The sequence below is a fragment of the Astyanax mexicanus genome, chromosome 17 (assembly GCF_023375975.1).
Source record: "Astyanax mexicanus isolate ESR-SI-001 chromosome 17, AstMex3_surface, whole genome shotgun sequence".
NCBI lineage: Eukaryota > Metazoa > Chordata > Actinopteri > Characiformes > Acestrorhamphidae > Astyanax > Astyanax mexicanus.
Genome location: NC_064424.1, coordinates 10731935 through 10754582, shown reverse-complemented (window position 1 = coordinate 10754582; position 22648 = coordinate 10731935). Strand labels below are relative to the sequence as shown.

General features: G+C 35.0%; 2 protein-coding genes across 3 annotated transcripts in view; one reads left to right on the top strand and one right to left on the bottom strand.

Moving 5' to 3' along the window:
* rab39ba (RAB39B, member RAS oncogene family a) overlaps positions 1-22648 on the bottom strand; it is a 175672-nt gene that overhangs the window by 34076 nt on the left and 118948 nt on the right. The gene's annotated exons all lie outside the window — the stretch shown is intronic.
* lcp2a (lymphocyte cytosolic protein 2a) lies at positions 1144-22282 on the top strand. Of its 2 annotated transcripts, none has more exons than XM_022676091.2 (21): positions 1144-1715; positions 2106-2168; positions 3704-3750; positions 4480-4545; positions 4646-4674; positions 5750-5793; positions 5912-6098; positions 6639-6730; positions 6838-6895; positions 7441-7503; positions 11479-11501; positions 12305-12324; positions 13286-13408; positions 16371-16398; positions 17152-17164; positions 17298-17388; positions 17534-17574; positions 17680-17762; positions 19745-19819; positions 19956-20105; positions 21422-22282. In XM_022676091.2, the coding sequence occupies exons 1-21, from the start codon at positions 1638-1640 to the stop codon at positions 21545-21547; spliced, it is 1500 nt and encodes a 499-aa protein (XP_022531812.2). In that variant the 5' UTR covers positions 1144-1637; the 3' UTR covers positions 21548-22282. The 2 variants fall into 2 exon arrangements, with proteins under 2 accessions (XP_022531812.2, XP_007254182.3); XM_007254120.4 differs by having other exon boundaries at positions 1146-1715; positions 16374-16398.

Genomic DNA, 22648 nt, shown 5'->3' with positions numbered 1-22648 from the left:
CCACATTTTAGGCATGCTGCACCAAATCAGAAAAAAAATAAAGGTATGATTACAAGGACGTTTTGCAGGATATGGCAATAAACCGTCCGCTAATTGCTAAGCTAGCCTACTGTTTAAGCTACCAAATAAAGCATTTAAACCTTATCTCTTTTTACACTTTAATAATAAATAATTCTTACATTAATAGTTAAAAAACTATTTTTGCTATCACTAGTTTTTCTGTGCTACAACCAGCCAGTTATTACAAAACAAATTAAAAAAACAATTAATGGACTGGCTAGCTACATTTTTCATTAGCATCTTTAGTTAGCATCGCATGAAAATCTGTTTTACAACATGAAAATGTTTAAGAACCTTAATAAGTTTATCTATTTTAAAGTAATATGTTTAGCTAGCCATCACAGTTTGTAGTGTTGTAATTGAGAGGTGCTTGTCAGCTCCCCTAGCCAGAATATAACCCATTTATTATATCTGACAGTGATGTATGATGTATTATTAGAGCTAACATAGCTAGATAAATGTAGGCTACAGGAAGAGGCCAACTTAATGGTTTGAATGGTTTTCTTTTTTATAAAACATGTCTTATTTGTGTGAAATGGTGCAAATACATCTGTTGGATGGGAACTACATTTGCTTCCACTTTCTGCCCACACCTACACACAACCACAAGCAATGGCTGATTGCTTTATAATGGCTGGTCATATGAAGTTGTTTCACTCCAGTAAAGGGTTGCCTGGCAGTTTATTTAGGATTTATGATTAAAAGGCATATATTTGGGCATTTCTATTTATTAGGATATTTATAGCATTTATAGAAAAGAAAATAGACTCAATTCTATCACAAATCTCTAAGATTCATAGCCGTGGGTGGGCTATATGTGGCATCAGACCCCTGCTAAAGTAGCGCTCAGCAACTCAATTGGTGCATGAAGGTCAATATATGTAAGCTTGCTGTAGGTCATGTGGTTAATTGCTTGGTACTGGGCAATACTTAATAAATAATAAAAATGAAAGATGTATACATACTTGCATCCTTTATTAAGTTGAAATTTGTACTGTACAAATAGACATCTAGATGAAATAGTGTGGGTATGCAAACTAAACAGTGAACTGTTCATTTCTTTTTCTCATAAGGGGCTGTACTTCCCCTATTTACCGCGGTGATCAACAGGAAACCTACAGGGAAGTGCTGTCATTCTTTCTTTTCTCAGTGAGCTCAGACAAATCCTGGGTGTTGTTCGCTTTTTAAATATTTACAAATGTAACATAGATGAATTTAGACTATCTTTAAATTGCTTCCTATGTGAACGTACAGGAACATTTTCTCAGCTTCAAACATTTTGGACTTCTTTTTCTTTTCTTTTTTCATGCTGAGCGTTCTGTCAAGAAGACTTACCTTTTTGTGCCGGATTTACGTCTAGAACCTTGCTTGTGGGTGTTTTTCTCCACCCCAAAGTCAGACAGTGTGCTGTTCTTGGTTGCATCGTGGCATGTCAGAGCTAAACATCCTTTCAGCTTCTCAGGAGTCGTGCCTGGCGTGATGAGTACTTGGAGATAAAAAAAAAAGATTTTTTTTTTCATTTTATTTTTGTAGGGTTTTATTTTCATTTAATTTTAGACAGTGGCAAACTTGGAACCATGAGTTTCAACAATATTCCTTCCAAAATGGAGGTCATGAACTGGGATCCTGCTCATTTAGCTGACTTTCTAAGGAGGGTAAGTTAGTTTGTTACTGTTTTAATATGTTTTTTCTATCTTTAAGACCAATTTAAAACTTTAGTACTGACAGTTTTAATATTTGGTTGTTGTTTTTATTGGTGTTGAGTTTGATTTTAATTTTAAACACCTTTAAGTTTAAAGGAGAAGAACTTAATTCAGCAGCGAGGCCTACTGGTTCACATAGGGTAGAAGACATGGTCTAGACATGGTTGCTTTACACATGCAGATTTCACACATTCACATACTGAACATTTCCTCATTAAGCCTGCTTATGTTATGTCACACTTTCTTTGCAGAGTACTGAAAGCGTGATATTTTTCAATGTGTTTAAACTATGTTTTTCCTCTGCGTTACTGAGTGATGTGTTTTTGTCATTTTCATCTACAGCGGGAGCTGACAGGCTGTGATAAAGTAATTATGAAATGCAATATGAATGGACAGAGATTTCTGGTATGTATCTCATTCACTTTCTGAAGACCTTTTTAATTGTATCCATTACTTTTTTCTGTTGGTGTTATGAAAAAAACATGTTAATATATTTAATATTTTCAAAATAAGCCATGTGCATGTTTACGTACCTTTACAAACCTAAATTTAACAATGGATTCAATCACCTGCCGTAAAACTGTCAAATATTTTTTTATATATATATATTTGTTATATTTATATTTTTCTTGATATAAGAAGCATTATCTATAGACAAAATTCCCCTTCACACAGATATGAGTCATTGTTCTATGGCTGCTGCATGTTGTCATGGATTAAGGAAGTGCCATTATTAGAGGTGTCTTTTACATGTTAATATAAAGCTTGATCTGAATGATGATGCGAGAAATACATATATATTATTAAAAAGATTAGAATTATATATACAGCTATGTATTTGGTATCAGCTATGTATTTATGTATCAGTAATAATTATGTCTTGAACACCACTTATATTAGAAAACACAAATGAACAATACTGAATACTGCTTATATGTGCAAATACACTAAAATACCCCCTCCCTCGCAAACGCACACAAATACATATGCATATATGGCTCTGGAAAAAATAAGAGACCACTTCAGCTTCTGAAAAGTCTCTGATTTTGCTATTAATTGGTGTACGTTTGAGTAAAATTAACATTGTTGTTTTATTCTATAAACTATGCATTTCTCCCAAATTCCAAATAAAATATTGGCAGAAAATGAGAAATGGGTGAAATAACAAAAAAGATGCAGAGCTTAAATAATCCAAAGAAAACAAGTTCATATTCAAAAATATGAACATTTTTTCATATTCAGAAATTGAATAAGCCTGTTTTTAATCACAGTTTGCATGCATCTTGACATGTTCTGCTCCACCAGTCTTACACACTGCTTTTGTATAACTTTATGTCACTTCTGGTGCAAAAATTCAGGCAGTTCAGCTTGGTTTGATGGCTTGTAATAATCAAAGAAACTCATAATTTTTAGGTGCTCTCTTATTTTTTCTCTTATGTGTTGTTACTAGCAAAATGTATAATGGATTAAAATTGTATGGCTTTGGCTTACAAGTGACAGTATTAGACATCAGAGACTTATATTTATATGAGATCTTAACGTCGGCAGTAACAGTGTATTTGCTAGCAACACTATATTATAACATTAAATCAGATTTTTATCCACAAAATTATTTAAATACACAATAGAGGGGTGTTGTTTTTGTGTATTGATACATAGATAAGGAGAGTACATAATCTAAAACAAGTTATAAACGTGACTTACAGTGGCAAAACAACATTTAGGAGCCTAATATTTTATTTATAATAATTAGTAGACAAATAATATGTCTTCAGTTTCTGTAGTAACTATTTCTGTAATAGTTACTTATTTATACTTATTTATACTTATTTAATTATTTGTTCTAATGTTTTTTTTTTATGTTTTATGAATTTTATTTGCTTTCAAGTGTATTGTATGCTTGAAATAATAAAAAATCTTTCCTTTCTTTGTGTTTACAGAACATGACAGAAAACGACCTTCAGAAATTTCCTAATCTTTACTCCCCGTGAGTATCCTGCTTCTTTTTAGTTCAGTTTGAGATTTTAGTGCGGTTGTTAAACTTTGTTGAATTTCCTTTTTTATCTATAGTTACGTTTGTTTGTTTTGCATGGGTTGCATTTCCTTTCTAAGCTTTCCATCAAAATGTTGTGACCTTGTAATTGTAGGTGGTCCACGCTGCAGTATGAAGTGTTAACCCTCTTATTATGTGTTTCGGTGCATGCACTCACATTAAGAGGAAGCACTGCTGAAGAAAGATAGTGCAACACATGCAGATGTGGCAGGAACCATTGCACAGCAGAATCATGTGTTACTTCAGTAGTATTTCAGGGAGATGAAATGGCTGAATGTGCAGCATGTTAAGGAACTGAAAATGATTCTGAGAGATAAAGTATCAGAGACTAGACAAAACAGTGGTCATTTTGAAGAGAGTGTCATTAAAAATCACAGTGTATACATGTTTACCTTTAGAACAGTTTTAAGGTACATGGAGGAAAACGATCTATTTTGGTTACCACATCCTGCCGAGCCCTCAGCTCATGCGCCCACCAGTTCCAACTCACAAGACCTGCACATATCGTTCTTATAGTGAGCCGATAGTACACACATGAAGTAAAAAGTCAAAGAATTCAGTTCATTTCACAGGGTAATAATCTGTAATTCTGGGTTTAATAGTGGTAACCAAATATTATGTTTCCTGTGTATCATTTGTATTTCTTTTCTTTCACTTTTGTAGAATTATCTCCAAAATCTGTCGAGAAATCAACAAGAAAGAGGAGAAGAGAAGTATTTTCCCCAAAAGGCAAACACTTTAAAACTCGTTCATAAGTAATCCATGCTTCCTTACTTCAACTTTTAACTTTTTGTTAATAATTATGACTTTTGTTCTATACTTTATATAGGAATCCTGCACCAAAGTTCCAAGAAACAGGTACTGATGATAAGTGTATTTTAATCAGTTACTGTTCTTCATATAACACCTTTAGCCTGTGATAACAAATAGTACTTGAAAAGGCACAGTGGATTGACATTTGTGTAGAATAGAAATAGCTCTTATTAATATTTAGGGCCCTATCTGAATGATCTATAGGCGAGCCGATGACGGCGCGGACTGATTTAGAACATGTACTAATTCTCCTAATTAGTCATGGGTTTGTTTTGTACATAACATGAAATAAGCCAATCAGCTTATCACTTGTCATTCACTTTAAGAGCCAGGTGTGCTCTGACCTTGATAGATTGCTATTTTAACTGTGCAGCGCTTCTACACTTCTGAGTAGAGTACACTGAGCTGGGCATTCATGCTGTGAGGGTGTTAGAGCAGATCATTTACTGATACAGAAATGTTAATTTTTAGTAAATTTAGTATTATGTTTATTGTGGATGCAAAAGTTGGTTTAGTGCGTCCTTGTGTTTGTGTAACTAGCGGGATGTACATGTGGCGCTCCTGCGTAGCTAAGATAGCATATTAGCATATTAACAAGGTCAGAGTGTAAGGGTTCGATCAAAAAGGGTGACTAGCAACAACTAGCACTGTGCAAACTGCCTGCTTATATCATCACACACTTCGTATAAAACAAGCTTGTGAAGTTTCTGATGCACAAATTGACACAAAATTGAAAAAAGGAAGTTAGCTAGCCAGATAAAGTAGCTAATGTTGCAGCCAAGTGTGTATTGATAAAGGTGTGAAGACCAAATCATCCTAAGCTGGTGAATATACCATTCTATATTTATTAGCCTCATAGTTTCAGAGCAAATCTAAGACTCCAGGCATGTAGCCTTTTATGGTAAGAGAAAAAGTGTGCATCACAGTTTTTAGTTTTTGGCTGATAATTTGCTTCCCGCTGAATTATCCAACAGCAGTAGATGAATGTGCAGATGTCTGCAGTTATGCTCTGATGAGTAGGCAGGATGTCCGTATCTGATATCGTAGTGGGGGTTAGGTTTAAAAATCACATCACATAATTCATTTTTCTTATTCTTATTTTTTCTGTTTCTCTTTACAGTGGAAGTTGGTCATGATGAACAGGGTTGGGATTCCGAAGAGTTTGTAAATTTCATTTCTAAATCTCTCTTTTGAACAATTTTTATCTGCATGTTTGTTTGTTTGGTTGTTTTAAAGCATGCTTTTGTTTTTCTACATTTCATGCGTTGATGTTGCTGTAAAGGAAAGTGATGACTACGAGAGCCCGGATTCGCACGATGAAGGGGGAGGCAGTGGAGATTATGAGTCAGCAACTGAAGCAGGTGGGGAGAGCGACAATGATTATGAGCCACCCCCAAGTGAACCCTCTGATGACCTGCAGCATCCCCACATCCGTCCATCAAAACCCATTGGCAACAGCGAGTACATTGGTAAAGAGCAGCTTTAAGAGTTGAAACAATAAGTAACTTGAAGTTGTGCATTAGAGTAATTTTACCTCAGTAAAGGCCATTGTTATACAGAACATGAAGTGCAGTGTGTAAAGCACAGTCAACTTTGTTAAATTAAGGTAATGGTGCAGCATGAAGGGGATGATAGTGTTTTAAATATGGAAACAGGATTAAAAAAATGATAGGTGTATTTAATACTTTTAGATCTATTTTACAGTCTATTTACTGTGCATCTAATAATTCACTATTATTAATAATAATAATAATCACACTAAATACTTCTTCAGCTTGTTCTTTTTAGTTTATCCACAAAAGGATGTTTTTACACATCAATAAATGCTTGTATGCATATTGAGTAAGTATTTTTTAATCAAGGCTTTGAAGGTGGCTTTGCTCTATTTTATAATACATTTATAATACATTATAATACATTTTACTTCTTCCGTTTTAGAGAATCCAGAAGAACTCAGTCCCTTTGCTTCTATTTACTGGTACTGTGTTTTTTGTTTGCTGTGTATGCAGACCGACCTGGTACTTCAGTAAAAAGCCAGCCACCAGTTCCTCCTGCACGTCCCGGACCCGGTCCTCCACTCCCAACCACAGGACGCCCCAGTGTAAGTCCTCCTCAGTTCTCAGAATTGCCTCCACTTCATTTCCCTTCCTTTCCTTTTTCACTTCTTTAATTTGTATCCAGACAATGAATGAATTCTTATACTTGTAGATTCCTGGTGGGTTCAAGAGGACAGATCACTCACCTCAGAGACCTCAAAAACCACCACGTAAGTAAAACACTCATTTCTGGTTTGTAGAGTACATTTCTGGGAGGGCTGGGTGATATTAAAAATAATAATATTAAAAATATTATATTAAAAATAATAATATTTAAATGAGTACCACAATACAACATAAAAAAAACGTTTATTGCTATTTATTGCTGCTGTGTGAAAATTGCCTTATTTTTAAATAGTACATTTCTAATGTTGTATGTGTACATAAAACATTTGCACTCTTTGTGCTATTTTGTAAGGAAAAGGTTGTTTTTACATGTATTAATGGATTGACTATGTATCTGATGAGGTCTATATTAAAAACCCCACTTCAAAACTAGTAGCTAATTTTTCACTTAGAAAATATTTAAATTAAAAACACAAGCAAATGCTCATTATCAGGTCTGGTCATCTGGTTCTTGGTTTAAGACAGTTCTCTTTTAGAATTACCAAATTGCATATTCATTATTATGTCTTTATTTAAGTATTTGTGAAAGCCCTATCTAATTATTTTAATTCATCCATTATTTTTTCATTCATTCTTTTTTTATTTCCAGCTCCTGATCGCAGTAAAAAGCCAAGTACTCTGGAAAGAGGCTCTAACCTTATGCCAGTTCAAGGTAGTATGCTTCACTATACACTGTTTTTAAGGAACTTGTGTCCTAATGCACTTCCTTTTAATAATACAATACATTGTACAGTATTTACATGGGCTTATGGAGGGGGTATTGTTTTAGACTGTAACATAACACCTTTATTTAAGCAGAACATTGTGCTTTAAAGGTAAAATTTCACATTTATGATTATAAAGAAAAGTGTATTGGATTTACTTGATTCAGGTAACCTTAGTTCAAAACAAGAAAATTGTTACATCAACACAAATTAAGCTATGTATTACTACTATACCCACAGATAGTAAAGGTGTTCATGTAACATAAGTCATATTGAACCGAAGTTCACATTTTTATAATAATTTAAGGTCCGCTTCTCAGGGTTGTAACATTTAATATCTACAATTTGTTGACAATTAAGCTTTAACACAAGTCAATAAGAGGTTTTATCCAAAGTTTGTTCAATTAAGATGGAAATATAAAGAGACTAAACTATGCTAGAATAAATTGAGCTGGTTTTAGAAAGTGTGGCCTCATGTTCTAGTCGGACATAATCTTTAAACATGATCTTTACTGTGTTGTATCTCTGATAAAGGGAATGAAACTCTCAGTATCTCACTGTTCAGACCAGTAATTATACAAATGAGACCCATATTCTTAGTGATCAGAATATTTGCTACTACATCAATGTAATTACTTTTGTTCATTAAACATAAGCATATTTTAAACAAAGCCACTACAGATTACAGATAAGTTGTGTGGCAAACATCTACAGCCAGATATATTAGTGAGAAAACCAATCTCACTGGTCAAAATAATGCCTCATGTCATTCTTTGACTGAGTCTATAAGACTACCACAGCTGTGCTGTATCAAATCACATACAGTAGTCTATAGATCATCAACATTTGACCGTTGATGTTAGTGGTGGTAGAGTTCATCAGGTTACACTTAAAATAAATGTATTTCCTTATTGTGATTGGTACTGTATATAGCTTCATTCCAATTCCATTAGTATGAAAGAGCCTCTGGAGATACATTGAAAAAATTAATTCAAAGTGCAATTTTATGTTGGTCTAATGAAAAGAAATAGACCAGGATATAACCAACAGAAACTGCTCAGGTATTTTTATGTGAATGATAGTTAAGCTGGCCTGACCACCTTGCTGAATGTAACATTATGTTAACTGAGAACCACAGGGTTTACTCCTGCATAACCACTAAACTTTATTTAAGTTTATTCACATTCAGTTGCAGTTTGTGGTTACTCAAATGATTTGATTAAATGATAAGTCTTTTTAAGTTATTATAACTTAGTTAATTAGGGTTACTATAAGGGTTACTATTGTATGACTTAAGAAAATATATTATGGTATAATTAGGTGTACTTTACACATAGGGATGAGCAGAGCTGCCCATTCTGCAGCCAGACAATAGAGGTGCTAGGTGCGCTGTCTATACTTTGCACAGTCATTGGGATGCAACATTTTGACTTGGTGTGGTGTATATGGAAACCAATAACAACACGTAGACATCATTCAACTCTATTACAGTCAGTGTACCATCACATTGCATGCTGTTGCTTTTTGCCAAAATCTATGCATGATTAAATTGCAAAAATAAACAAAGCTGGGCAGAGTGGTGAAATGCTACATTCTAGAGAAACTCTCAGTAGGAGAACTGGTCACAATAGTGTTGATTGAGAACATAAATATCATGAACGGATCATGAAACGACAGTTCAAACTCTGGGGATGTTTTTGTTCTGTTATCTGTTTTGTTCTGTCCGGGTCGACCAGAGGAGGATGGGTTCCTCTTACTAAGTCTTGGTTGCTCCCAAGGTTCCTTCCTCTTAGTGTGAGGGAGTTTTTCCTTGTCACTGTTTCCATTTCCACTGTGGTGCTTAATCATAAAAGGCTTGGACCTGTATCTCTGTAAAGCTGCTTTGTATTGAATTGAATTAAGGATTATTGCTATAGCAGTGATGTTTCTGCTTGGATTTAGAATTGAACCCCCCAGTCTTAACTGTATTAGACAGTGGTCTCTATTGAGGAGCTCTAAATATAAATGTCTTTGTCAAACAGATAATTTTTCATAGTCCTAAAAGAATAATCGATCATAACTACAGAAATATCCACTATGATCAGGAGATCGCCGGTTCAAATCCTGTTCATGTAGCTTGCCATCGGCTACCGGAGCCCTGAGAGAGCACAATTGGCCTTGCTCTTTCTGGGTGGGTTAATGCTGCTCTTTCCTCACATCACTCCGAAGGGTGATGCCGCTCAGCACAAGGCGTCTGTGAGCTGATGTATGGGAACCAAGTCACTGTGCTTTCCTCCGAGCGTGCTGTGATGCTACTCGGCAATGTTGCATCGGCAGCAGTTCAAAAAGAGTTGGTAGCTGACTTCACATGTATCGGAGGAGGCATGTGCTAATCTTCACTCTCCTGGTGTTGGGGCATCACTAGTGATAGAGGGAGTCCTAATGAGTGGGTTGGATAATTGGCTGTGTAAATTGGGGAGAAAATGAAAAAAAAAATAGAAATAAAAATTTAAAAATATATAACTACAGAAATATGCGATCATTTAAGCTGATTAAATTAGTTTAACTCAATGTTTTGTGTTGAATAAATTCCGTTGAATTATACTGACTGCAGCAATCTGGGTTGTTTTAATGATACATGATGACTTGTATGATTACTGTGTGCCTCTGTGAGTGAAATGCAGTCTTAATGAGTAAAATACCTTTCCTATTAGCCCCTGGGACCATCTATTTGCATATTTGACATGCCCCTTCCCCCTTTACCACCCATAAATGTGTAGTTACTCCCCCAGGCTACCTTCCCCTATGTGCTCACCTGTAATTTATGCTGTGGTACAACTGCCTGTCCTCATTGTTTAAGGCTTTAGGAGCAGGTTAAATATTTCTCTGCTGCTGAGAGGGCTTTTATATTGACTGAAAACCTCACTGGTCACACATGCACTAATACAGGATTAGACCATCAATAAAGGCCAGTTACTTGACATATCTAAGTAATAGTTAATAAATTGTGCTGGACTCCAGCCCCTGTTCTCAACTCAGACCAGGTTTTAAAATCTGGATCCTGAACCCTGTTTCCATTCATGGAATTTATGGTCCAGATTGGTTTGAATAATATATACTGCATTGTTCTAGTGAGTAAATTAAGCTCAGTTGAATTCAATCAGTTTCCTCACACCATTTGAGATTTCTTATCAGGTTTTACAGTGTAGTCACAACATTATCTCCAAGCACCAGAATTGTGGTTGTTGGTTATGTAATCTGTGCTGGCCTTTATATCTTCAAATTCATGCGTCATATGAAAGGTTGTGCACTGTAAGCCTGGATAAGTTGAATTAACTTAAATAATTGTAATATTCACTGAAAATGTGAAGTGATTAGAACTAAAACTTTAAGTTAATATGCCTACATTTTAAGATACTTTTACGTATGTTTTATTATATGGATTGCTTTGCACCATCATTTTTTTTATTGCCAGATTTGTATTTAGTTACATATTTTTTAAATTTAAGTACAATATAAACATGATGGAGAAAGAAAATGCTATAGAGTATACACTATATCTTACAGCCAGCATATATTTAGCATCTTGCTCTTACAGCCTACAACAAAGAGGCCAGGTAATTAATTATAATATATGATCTACAAGTTTACCTAGGGTAGCCTAGGGGTAATCACTACACACTAGTGAATAGTGAATGCCAGAAGCCAGTGGAAAAGAAGCTGCCAGTGGCAACAGACTAATCCCAGTTATCAACTCAAATATCTTAGTTTGAATGTGTATATGGCCACAAATGTTCACTTAACTTAAAATAGTTGAGTAATGTTTGGAAATATCCAAATTTAAGCAAAACAGACTTCATTTGTTGTTGGTTTACAGTGTGAAATGAGTTTAGTTAGAGGCTATATAGAGACTAATGCTTCCCTGCTGTCTGTTTTTTTCACAGGGGAAAATTTCACAAGCGAGAGGGTAGGGTCCTTTTTTTTTTTTTTTTTTTTTTTTACTGTTTTATAACCAAGCATATATTGCCACTATGTAGATGTTTCACCTTCATAATGTATGATGTGCGTCAAGCTCATTTAACCCACTAATTAGTACATTTTGAATTAGGCTTATTTACGAAAAAACAAGGATTATTTACAAAAAACCTTGTATCTTCAAATTGGCAACTTTGTAGAGGAAGAAAGAAAATATTCCTAACTTTGAATGGGAGTTAGGACTGTACTGTCATTCATTCATTATCCATGTTTATATTGGAGCATGTATAGCAATAAAATATGCTTCAGTAACAATTGTGCTTCTTTCTATATTTCAGTAAACATTATTTACATTTATCTGTCACGTCTGACATTCATTACAGAGCAAATTGCATAAATTGACAAATTAATTTTTTAGACGTTTGTAATTACAAACATCTGCTGTGGGCATTCATATTTTTGACTTATATAATCACCCAAATGGCCCAAAATTAAAAAAAAACATTTAGGAGCAGGGATTAAGCCTAATTTTAGATCATTTTGAATAAGAGTTTTCCATTGAAAGGAAAATGTAGTCTACGACTAGGCTTAATCCTGCCCAGAAAACTGACCTATAGTAATTAATTTTTGGTCAAATTGTCCAGAGATACAAGATTTGTATGTGACAGCAACAATTTTTTATGTATACACCCCAAAATGAGAACTGAATGGCATTGATCAATGTTACATTTAACCTCTCTGATCTGATTTAATCTGTCTGTTTTTACTTTTTTTAATGACTGATGTCTCGAACAGAACGCCCCGCTGCCAAAAAGGTATTGTCAATTTTTTCTTTTTTTTTTAACATTTCTTATATTAAACAGGATATATAACTTTTATTATATTATATACATGTGGCTTTTTGTTTAACAACTTTTTAATGACTGTCTCTGCTGTTGATCCTGACCTTTCTTATACAAGTACTTGGAGGCTAGATGATCTGATCTTCAGAAATGTGCTCCAATTGTCTTTGGTTTTATAAAGATTGTGGCACACTTCTTTTTTTTTTAAATAATTTTATTTCTAATTTTTCCCATTTTCTCCCCAATTTACACGACCGATTACCCAACCCACTCATTAGGACTCCCCCTATCACTAGCAATGCACCAACACACCAGGAGCGTGAAGACTAACACATGCTTTCTCCGATACATGTGATACATCAGCTCACAGACACCCTGTGCTGTGGACATCACCTTTTAGTGATGTTGGGAGAGAGCACCATCTACCCACCCAGAGGGAGCAGGGCCAATTTTGCTCCCTCTGAGCACCAGCAGCTTGATGGCAAAGCTGCATGAGCGAGGGTTCGAACCTGCGACCTCCTGCTCATAGTGGCTACGCTTTAGACCGCTGGACAACTCGGCGCCCCATTGTGGCGCACTTCTAAGAATAAGAGGGTCTGATTTTAAAGCCCACCACACTAACAACAGAGCGTTCGCTGCTAATATGCTTGCTTTGCACACAAGTGACTCATGCAAAACCGTAACTTCCTGCCATGTGTGGGCCGCTCTATAATTAGCGTCTGCAAATGTATGATCACATACGCTCAACTAAGCAGTCAGTGTGGTGTGTGATTATGAATCAGGAAGAACAGTTTGCTCACAAAGTGTCACTTTTGTAATAAGTAACAAATTATTATGAATGCAGTACTTTTTCTGAAATATGTTGCAATTTGTATTTGATCTTGTTTTAATATAAATTAACAAAATATGACATTTATGTTACTGCAACCGACAGGCCGGGGGGTGTAGACAAGTTTCCAGATCCTCAGAGAATGCCCAAACCTCCAGTTCCTGGACTAGGTGGCACCGGGGTGCGGAGGGCTGTTTCTTCTGTCACCCCAGGTCACTCTTATAACAGGTACACTCTGACATACGCTTCCTGCTATTGGTATAGTAATGTAAAATCTCAATGCTGTGTAGTCCAAGACTGTGCTAGAATAATCCATATCTGTAAAACTGCTCCATGTCTACAGGCCCTGTTGTACTGATCTATAGGGATCCTGTGAATTGTGCCCAGTGCAGCTTGTTTTAGGGCGTGTCAGTGTGTCTTTAATATTGTAAGGATAGAAACACACAAAAGGCATGTACTAATTCTCTTAATTAATAATGAATGTGTGTAAACCAATCAGCATGTCACTTGCCCTTTATTTTAAGATACTGATGCCCTCTGACTTTGGTGGATTGCTATTTTAATGGCGCTTCTGCTCCCCTTGTTCACGCTGTAAAGGTCTGCGAGCAGCTCATTTATAGGAACAGCAGTGTTATTTTATTTAGTAATTGTTTATTCTTGATTTAAATGTTGGGTGTGTGCTCTGCTGCATGTGTGTAACTGTGCACCTGCTTTACCAAGATAGCAATGAACATCCGACTGTTGACTGTTGTCAGGGTTCAAATCAGTCAGTGGCACACCTGTGTTTTCCACTACCAAGATATCAAAATGCTAGAAATTTACCTGAACACACCTCACTTTCAGACAACCACACCCATTGGCGTTGATATATTTGTTAGCTCCCTTGCTATTTTAATGGCGCAGGTGAAAGGCGTGAAAATAGACTGTTTCCGGTGTGTAAGATTGCAGTGAGCATTGTGATGCACCTTGCTCAGGCTGTAAGATAGGGATAGGACCCAGAGGGTCAGTGTAATGTTTATTACTTTAATTTTCTGACCTTTTGAGGCTAAATTCAAAATTAGAAAATTGGATGTAAAAACATTTTTCCCCCATTTTTTATGTTGTGCAGTGTAAAATAAATACGTTTTCATTCATTTTCCTTTTTTTGCTTTTTTCATCTCTGCCCCTCACAATTGGATATCAGGAAAAATGGAAAAAATTATCTTTTCTTAATTTTTTTTCTATTTTTGCATTTTGCAAGTTGAATTATACCATCAGATTTGTGTTACAAGACACAAAGGTCAGTGTAACTTTATTAATTTAATTTCTTTACTGTTTGAGGCTAAATTCTAAATTAGAAAATTGGAAAAAAATATTCTATTTTATATGTAATGCAGTGTACAATACAAAAAAATGTAATCTATTTTTCCCATTTTTGTTTTTTCATCTCTGCCCCTCACAATTGGAATTTTAGGAAAAATTGAAAAAAATTATCTTTTCTTTATTTTTTTATTTTTCCATTTTTGCATTTTGCAAGTTGGATTATACCATTAGATTTGTGTTACAAGACACAAAAAAGGACAAACCTAAAAAAAATCGAGAGAAATTTTAATTTAAATTTTTACTGTTTAATTTTTATTTTTACTGTTTGCGAAGGGCTGAAATAAAAAAAACTAAATACTTGGAAAAAAAAATCGATTAGGAATTGGACAGAGGTATAGTTGTTTATTGCATGCTTTTTAACAGCACAACATATAGAAATGTAAATACTGGTAGTGCTTTGATTATGGAAAACAGTAAAGTATTGGACAGTCAGACACTCAGAAGGTTTGCAATCAAAAGTTAACAGTTAACAGCTTCTTGGTGTAAAAAGAGCCAAATCCACATAGCCAAATATATTTAATATAGTCACTTCATATAATAACATGGAAGACCCCAGTGTAAGAGTTCTGCAATCATAAAGTACAGTTTGTGTGCCTTGACCTCAAAGGCCACTGGGGTAAGCCTTAAGAAATTGAAGGTCAACATGAAGAAAAGAAGGAACTGCTTCTACACTGCCTCTGTGAAACCTAATAAAATGAGTGCGTGTATATCTGCTAGTGGAACTCACTCTCTTGACTTTTGGATGATGTCACAGCCAGTGGCAGAAGCTTAGTACTGAGGCAGGAAATGCTCTGAAGCAGACGGCTTAAGCAACTAAGGAGTTTTATAGGGCCAAAAAGTGAAACATGTTCTTGGGAACTCAAGCTAATTTTCTGGTCTGCTGACTCCCAGTTGCTTTTGGGGAATAGAAATGGCTGCCCACTGCTTTGGTTGTGCAGTACTAGTCAAAAGTAACCTTTAATTTAGTTGGTTTTCATTTTTTTTTCTTTCAGTTAACAGCTGTACTGAACTCTGAAGTGAATTTCTTGAATTTCTTGTTCTCTTAATGTGTTTGAGAGCATCAGTTGTTAAGTTGTTAATAGGTACAGTTGGTATACCGTGAATATCCCTATTTGAGTAATGTTCTAATCCAGAACTTCTCAACTAAGTAATTGAAAACAATACCTTAAGAAATGAAGGTCAGTCAATTCAAAACATTTCAAGAATTTTTAAAGTATCCTCAGGTGCAGTCGCAAAGACCATCAGACACTTTATGATGAAACTGGCTCTCATCAGGACCACCACAGGAAAGGAAGACAGAGAGTTACCTCTGTTGCAGAGGATATGTTCATCAGAGTTACCAGCTGCTTATGCTGAAAATCACAGTGTAAACAGTTTATTAAAATTGTGTACATTATCTTATTTCTGACAGACTACATTTATTAATACTGCACTCAAAAAGTATTATTTATTGCTGTCAACTGTATAAGTGGTGTTGCTCACTATGGTACTCCTACCAATTAATGTAGTAGATTAGTGTTTAGTGTTTTTTTCTAAGGTTACTGATCTCTACTTTTGAAATATAGAGAGAAGTCTGGTAAGACATACGTGAACAATAAGTGATGTTCAGCCAGACTTTTTTTTTTTTCATCTTTTCTTTTGTATTACCAAATTTTGACATCTTCTGAACACTGAGGATTGAGTTAGAATTAGTAGAAATTAGAACTTTGTCATCAACAGCTGGAGTGCAAAAGAGCACAAATGGACATGCTGTCTTTTAGTGGCTATCTCCATTGAATTACTGTTTAATAATATGTGTAATTTTGTGAACCCTGTTTTTTTTTTTTAGCAGACATGCACCAAATCCCAGGCTTGAGGTGAGAAATCTCTAAAAAATCTCTAAGAGTTATACAACTCTGGAAAAATGTAAAAAGTTTTTTTAATTTTACCAAAATTAAAAACCTCTGGAATATAATTAAGAGGAAAATGGATGATCACAAGACATCAAACAAAGCAGAACTTGATTTTTTGCAAAAGTTGTGGTATAAAGTTATCCCAAAGCAGTGTGTAAGACTGGTGGAGGAGAACATGCCAAGATGCATGAAACTGTGAATAAAAACCAGGGTTATTCCAACAAATATTGATTTCTGAACTCAAAAGAAAAATTAACTTGTTAATATTCTGTATCTTTTTTGTTATTTTAGTCATTTATCATTTTCTGCAAATAAATGCTCTAAATGACATTAGGAATTTGAGAGAAATGTTGTACGTAATTTATAGAATAAAACAAAAATGTTCATTTTAATCAAACATATACATAAAAATAGCAAAACCAGATAAAGTGATCCAGAAACTGAAGTGGTCTCTTAGTTTTTTTCCAGAGCTGTATTTACTGTACATTAAATAGTGTTTCACATATATTTGACACTATACAGATATTAACTGATATAAACAGTTTTGTATTTGAGTTATAGTGTACTAAGAATGATCTTTAGCAGCAAGAAAATGTTTATTTATTCCAGTTGGATGATGTTTGTTATTTTCATGCTGTTTTTGAATTATGCTGCAGCATCCATATCAGTCTTTTTCAACACTCTGTTTTTTGTACTTTTTTTGTCTCTCATTAACAGTTCCACGATGACAGTAAGCCTTTCTTTGTTTCCTGATCACATTGCTTTGACATGAGAATTGTATTTTATTATTTCTAAATTCAGTTCTAAATATTTTTTTTTTACATACCAGCACATTTAGTGCTCTGTGTTGTCTGTTCTCACAGGTGTCAGACCAAGCTCCAACACCTTTCCTCTGCACTCCAGGAACCCTTCACCCAGACCGCCACTGCATGGGCATGGCGGTCAACCCGAGAGGTTTGTTTCTCTTCTTATCTTATAACAAGAGCTACATATGTGTCTCAACAGAATAATAGTTATCTGCTGTATATATGAATTTTGTGCGCATTTGCAAATGTATTATATCATTTATATGCATTATTTTTTATTGTGTCATTTACAGTATACCACACTCTGGATCCTTGCCATTAAGACTGCAGGAGGGTAAGTGCAAAAACAAGGTTTAACTCGAGGAATATGGTATTGTAATCATTTTTGTACCATAAACGAAACCAAACCAACTGCAAACTTATTTTTGTCTACTAACAGCAATGAACAGCAACAGAGGCAGTTCAAGAGGCCTACCGCAACAACCAATGAGGCCCCCTGACCCAGAAATATTCGATGAGCAGGTGGGTTGTAGGTTGTGAGTGTGATCTGTATGGTATTCGGCAGGTGGCGCCATTTCTCTATATTTTTATAAAGCAGTCACGTCTCCTCCAGTTCAGGTAGCTTTGCCCTGGGAAAGGCTTGATCTGGTTATCACTACAGCCCATGGTGATGTATGTGTCACAGACCCTTTAAAAGATGTGTATCTAAGTTTCTTATAGTACTTTCTAAAAAGTCTAATGACTTTTTATATTACAGTAATTTATGGTGTTTATTACTCATATTAGTCCTTAATCATTGCAATGCTAAAAGCTTATATCCCTTAACTGGCAACTGGGGAAAAAATATGACTTTAATTTTAACTTTAGTATAACTTTAAAATAAGTAATTGTGGAGAATTTCTATACCAGAACAGTGTTATTTACTTAATATTTCATTGGTTTAAACCTAATACCCTATCGGTTACCAAATAATCTGCATGACATTATTTTTTTTATTCTGTACAATTTCTATGTATTTGCTAGAAAATATATAAATATTTTAATTATTAAATAAATGTATAAATGAATGAATAAAAAAAAACATTTGGAAATAAATTAAAAATTACCACAAGCTGTAGATTTTCTTAATACAAAAAAGCCAATGGTGACAAAGCTTTGACTTTCTCAGTCAGTTTTAACTCACAAAATTCCTAATTGACACATACTGAAACATCCTGAGAGCATCACTACCAGACACTGTGTGAATCTGTGTTCTTTTATCTCACCTTATTTACAGTAGGAGTAGGAGGGCTGGCTTAGTGCTGGAGATTAAACTAGCTCTATGCTAGTTAATTTTTACTCAAAAGTGATTTAATTAAAGGTTTTATGCTCCATATAACTAGTTCTGACCTGATATCTAGAACTAAAAATGTTAGAATATAAGTTATAAAAAAGTTGTTGTGTTGTATTTGTGTTACATCAGGATTTTTAACATGAAATATTGACAGTCATGTGAGCACAATAAGAAAAAAAAACATAAATGAGCTGCTCACTGAATTTATCTGATTTGAATTTTGAGCTTGGTATCAATATCATCACTGTCCTGTGAAGAACACATCTCAATTTTTGTCGATTTTAGTTTACTAGATAATTTGAACAGGCAAACTATCCCTTTTTACTGTGCCAAAATTTCTTGATGAACGGACCAATAGAAACTCTTCAAAGTGACCTGAAATAAACTCTTTTTACATTGACTTCCATTAAAAGTTTACAAGGTTTTTCTACTCCTTTTTCCCCCCGCTGCTTTTTTTTTTTTTTTTTTTTTTTTTTAACCTTTTTCCTGTGTCAGTAGGAGTGTCTGGATTTATATATGTACTCCTTATACATTATATATCTCTTTTTTACACTGAAAGTTCAGATTACTGAAGTATCAGTGTAAAAAATGTTTCTCCTGTTATTTTTAGCATTTCTATTGGTGCATTAGTCATGACATGTTAATTAGAGATGCCGCGAAAAATGATTGACCTAAACCAAACAGAAATAAACATTTGGCTGAAGGATGAATACAGCATACCAAATAAATTTTTTTGCTACTTTTCATTTTCATTCTTTTTTTCACGATTGCAAAAATGTTGTTTGTCTTGCTTTTCAGAAAAAAATACAAGACTAAAAACTATTAAAAAATATGTTTTGAACAGTGAAAATTTTTAACATTAACAGACATACCAAAAAATCACAATAGGACTTTCTGTTTCAAATTAGTAATTGTTTATTATAAATAATTGTTTCCCTTACTTTATTCAGTTGAACACCAAAGGTGCTGCTTTTGCCATTTCCTGCCAAATAATTTTGGTTGCCAAATATTCGGTGCATCCCTAATTCTGACACAATATAAAGAACAATTGCCAGATTCAAGTTGTCAAAAAGTGAGAAGCATTAAATGTTTTTTTTTTCAATGGCAGTTACTTTATTAACGTTAATTTTCTGTAACGGTGAAACGAGTGTAATAATTGCTCTGTCTCTAGGGCATGGATTCTGCCTGGTACGTGGGGCAGGTTTCACGCGCTCAGGCAGAGGGCAATCTCAGACACGTAAACCGGGTGAGTCGTTTTCTCTCTTTCTATCAGTGTCCTGACCTCATCTGCTGTATATCACCCGACTTAACTGACTCTTTAATCTTCAGATTCACTTTTAACAGGGGTGTGATTGTTTGTGTGATGTGTATTTCTTTGTCAGGATGGAGCGTTCTTAGTACGGGACAGCTCTAAAGGCTCAGCCGCCCAGCCTTACACACTCATGGTCCTTTTCCAGGGCAAAGTCTTCAACATCCAGATCCGCAAAGAGCAGCACGGCTACATACTGGGCACTGGCCTCAAGTCTAGTGAGGTACTGCATTGCTTTGTTCTGTAACAGTGGCCACGAAACTGCTTACAGCATTTATTCACCTGCATTATCACTGTATTGTTACTGTGAGAACAAACTTTTAATCTTTGAAGAAGGAAAATATTATTTATTTTTATTATTTAATGCAGTTAGGCATTAAATTGTATTATTAAACTATTATATTAAATGTCATTATTTTTTTTTTCTAAAATGTATACATAATATAATAGGCTGATAGCTGCACTTTTCAATTATGCAAAGTAAAACAAAGTAAATTTCCAGGCTTTTTGTAAGACATATATTTAAATGCAGAATATATTTAAATAAAGTACTTTTTACAGTAGAACAAAGTTGTTCTTTTCCCAAATCCCAGCATATAACGTCAGGCATTCCATTCACACAAAGTCCCTTCAGGATTGTATCCTGATAAGATTTTATCCACATGCGTTTACACTCAGTAGTCAAATGTGACTCTGGTTAGTCAGACTGAAATCTGATTGGAATATGCAAATAGACTATGTAAATTCACTCATGCAGCAATTGTTACTGGTGTTTCAGCTGTCCTGGAGGTTTGCTTGTTTGAGGGATTGAGTTTGTATTTGTTTTAAATATCTCTTGAATGCAAACATACATGCATTTTTAATGTGGTTTGTGGTTTATCCAGATATAGTCTCTGTCCAATGAAAACCATGTATCTCCAAAACAGCAACTTTACAGGATAGAGATAACAACTTCTTAACTAACGAAAGTCAATGTACAAAGAGTTTATTTCAGATCATTTTGTATTATTTCTATTGGTCCATTAACTAAGAAATTTTTAAACAGTTATAAAGGAGAGTTTGTAGATTCAAATAATCTACAGAAATAATCTAATATGATCAAATATGATCTACAAATGTGATCTATTACCCAGTGCTCTATGCCACCACACAAAGGCTACATTCACACAGCGAGTAAATGCGGAATAAATCCAATCTTCTGTGCATGTGGTGTGTCATTTGTATGTCAGTGTCAATTCCGATTTGGGCCAGTTCAATATGTATTGTTAAAATCTGATGCATTTCTGATTCATGTCATGATTGTTTTCTGCAGGCTGGAGTAAATTCTTGGTAATAAGCCCAGCCCAGACTCATTTATAGCTTTTGTTAGATAGCTCTAACAAGAATTAAAGTTAAACTTAACATGTCAGTTACACAGTGCAGACCATTCAGACAGATGTCAGATATGGTCACATTAAAAAGATGGTAAGAACAGTCTGAACTAATGTAATCTGCCCATTTATGCTTACTGTCTGCTTTTCATCATTATTCCTTTAACAGAGATTTACAACCGTCGGTGATATAATCAGACAACACACACAGATGCCCCTACTGTTGATCGATGCCAAGAATCGGGGATCAGGCCAACAGAACCAGTGTGCTCTGACTCACCCGGCTGGATTTTGATCCTCTACCCTTCAACAACAACACAGCCACAACAACAACACAGCCCCAACACTTTGGGGACAGTGCAGAGGTGCAGAACTTCACATCAGACCTGACTGAAAGAAAAAGAACAAAAGCATCCTTTTTTAACTCCACTTGCAGAGCAGCAAACACACCTCCAGAAGGATTAAAGAGGAATAGAAATATTTTTTCTTTTTTTTAACGTTGTATGTTTTATGGATGTAGTCTTGGCAGCACGCTGAGATTATGGACTCTTGATTGTTAATGTTGTGAGTTGGGGACGTTGGTCTGTGCTGCTCTTTACAGCTTTATGAACAGTGGCAAAGCAATGAGTAGCTGGAGGCCACTGCTGACATCCTAACCAGGACAAATTACCAAGTAAATACTGTATCATTGTGAGTTATCGTGATGACTTTTAAACATTTGTATCATCAGTATCTAAAGAACACTGAGCTAACTGCATATTTCATTACAGAGAGTATCAAAAATCATGATGAAAAATGAGATTTGAATAGCAGTTTTAAAGAATCTGACAAGTTTTGGCTGCATTCTGTCTGCATGTCAGAACATTGCAATAGTTATCATAAAGTATCGTTAAGATCTCTTTAAATGTCATGATATAATATTTTTACCATATCGCCCAACTCTAAGTTGCACCCAAAGGTTTGTACACCTCTCTTCAAATGACATGTTTTGTTGATTTTGTAAACTATAACATTAAAATGACCTGCCTAATACTGTGTAGGTCTCCCTTCTGTCATGAATAGAGATCTGACTTGTCGAGGCACGGACTCTTTGAAACATCTCCAGCATTTCTTTCAGCAGTTTATGCTTCAGTAGCTCAGCAATGAGATCAGACAAGACGAGCTAGCCATCTCTCCCCACGTGCATCACTTTTTGTAGATACAGCCTACCGCATACCAGAAACACCAGGGACACCCCGCAAGACCTGCTAGATATTCTTGAGAGTCTGACTGCTCAGATTCTTGTGCTTGCCAAATTTTCCTGCTTCCAGGTTACATATCATCTTCAGGGACTGACTGTTCACTTCCTGCCTGATATTTATATCTCACGCCTTTACTGGTGCCATTCATCACTACC

What these genes read in the sequence shown, in the direction of transcription:
- lcp2a (XM_022676091.2), top strand. Translation starts at nt 1,638, where the DNA reads ATGAGTTTCAACAATATTCCTTCCAAAATGGAGGTCATGAACTGGGAT. An exon ending in TGGCAACAGCGAGTACATTG is followed by an intron (nt 6,099 to 6,638) that starts GTAAAGAGCAGC and finishes CTGTGTATGCAG; the next exon opens with ACCGACCTGGTACTTCAGTA. An exon ending in AACGCCCCGCTGCCAAAAAG is followed by an intron (nt 12,325 to 13,285) that starts GTATTGTCAATT and finishes TGCAACCGACAG; the next exon opens with GCCGGGGGGTGTAGACAAGT.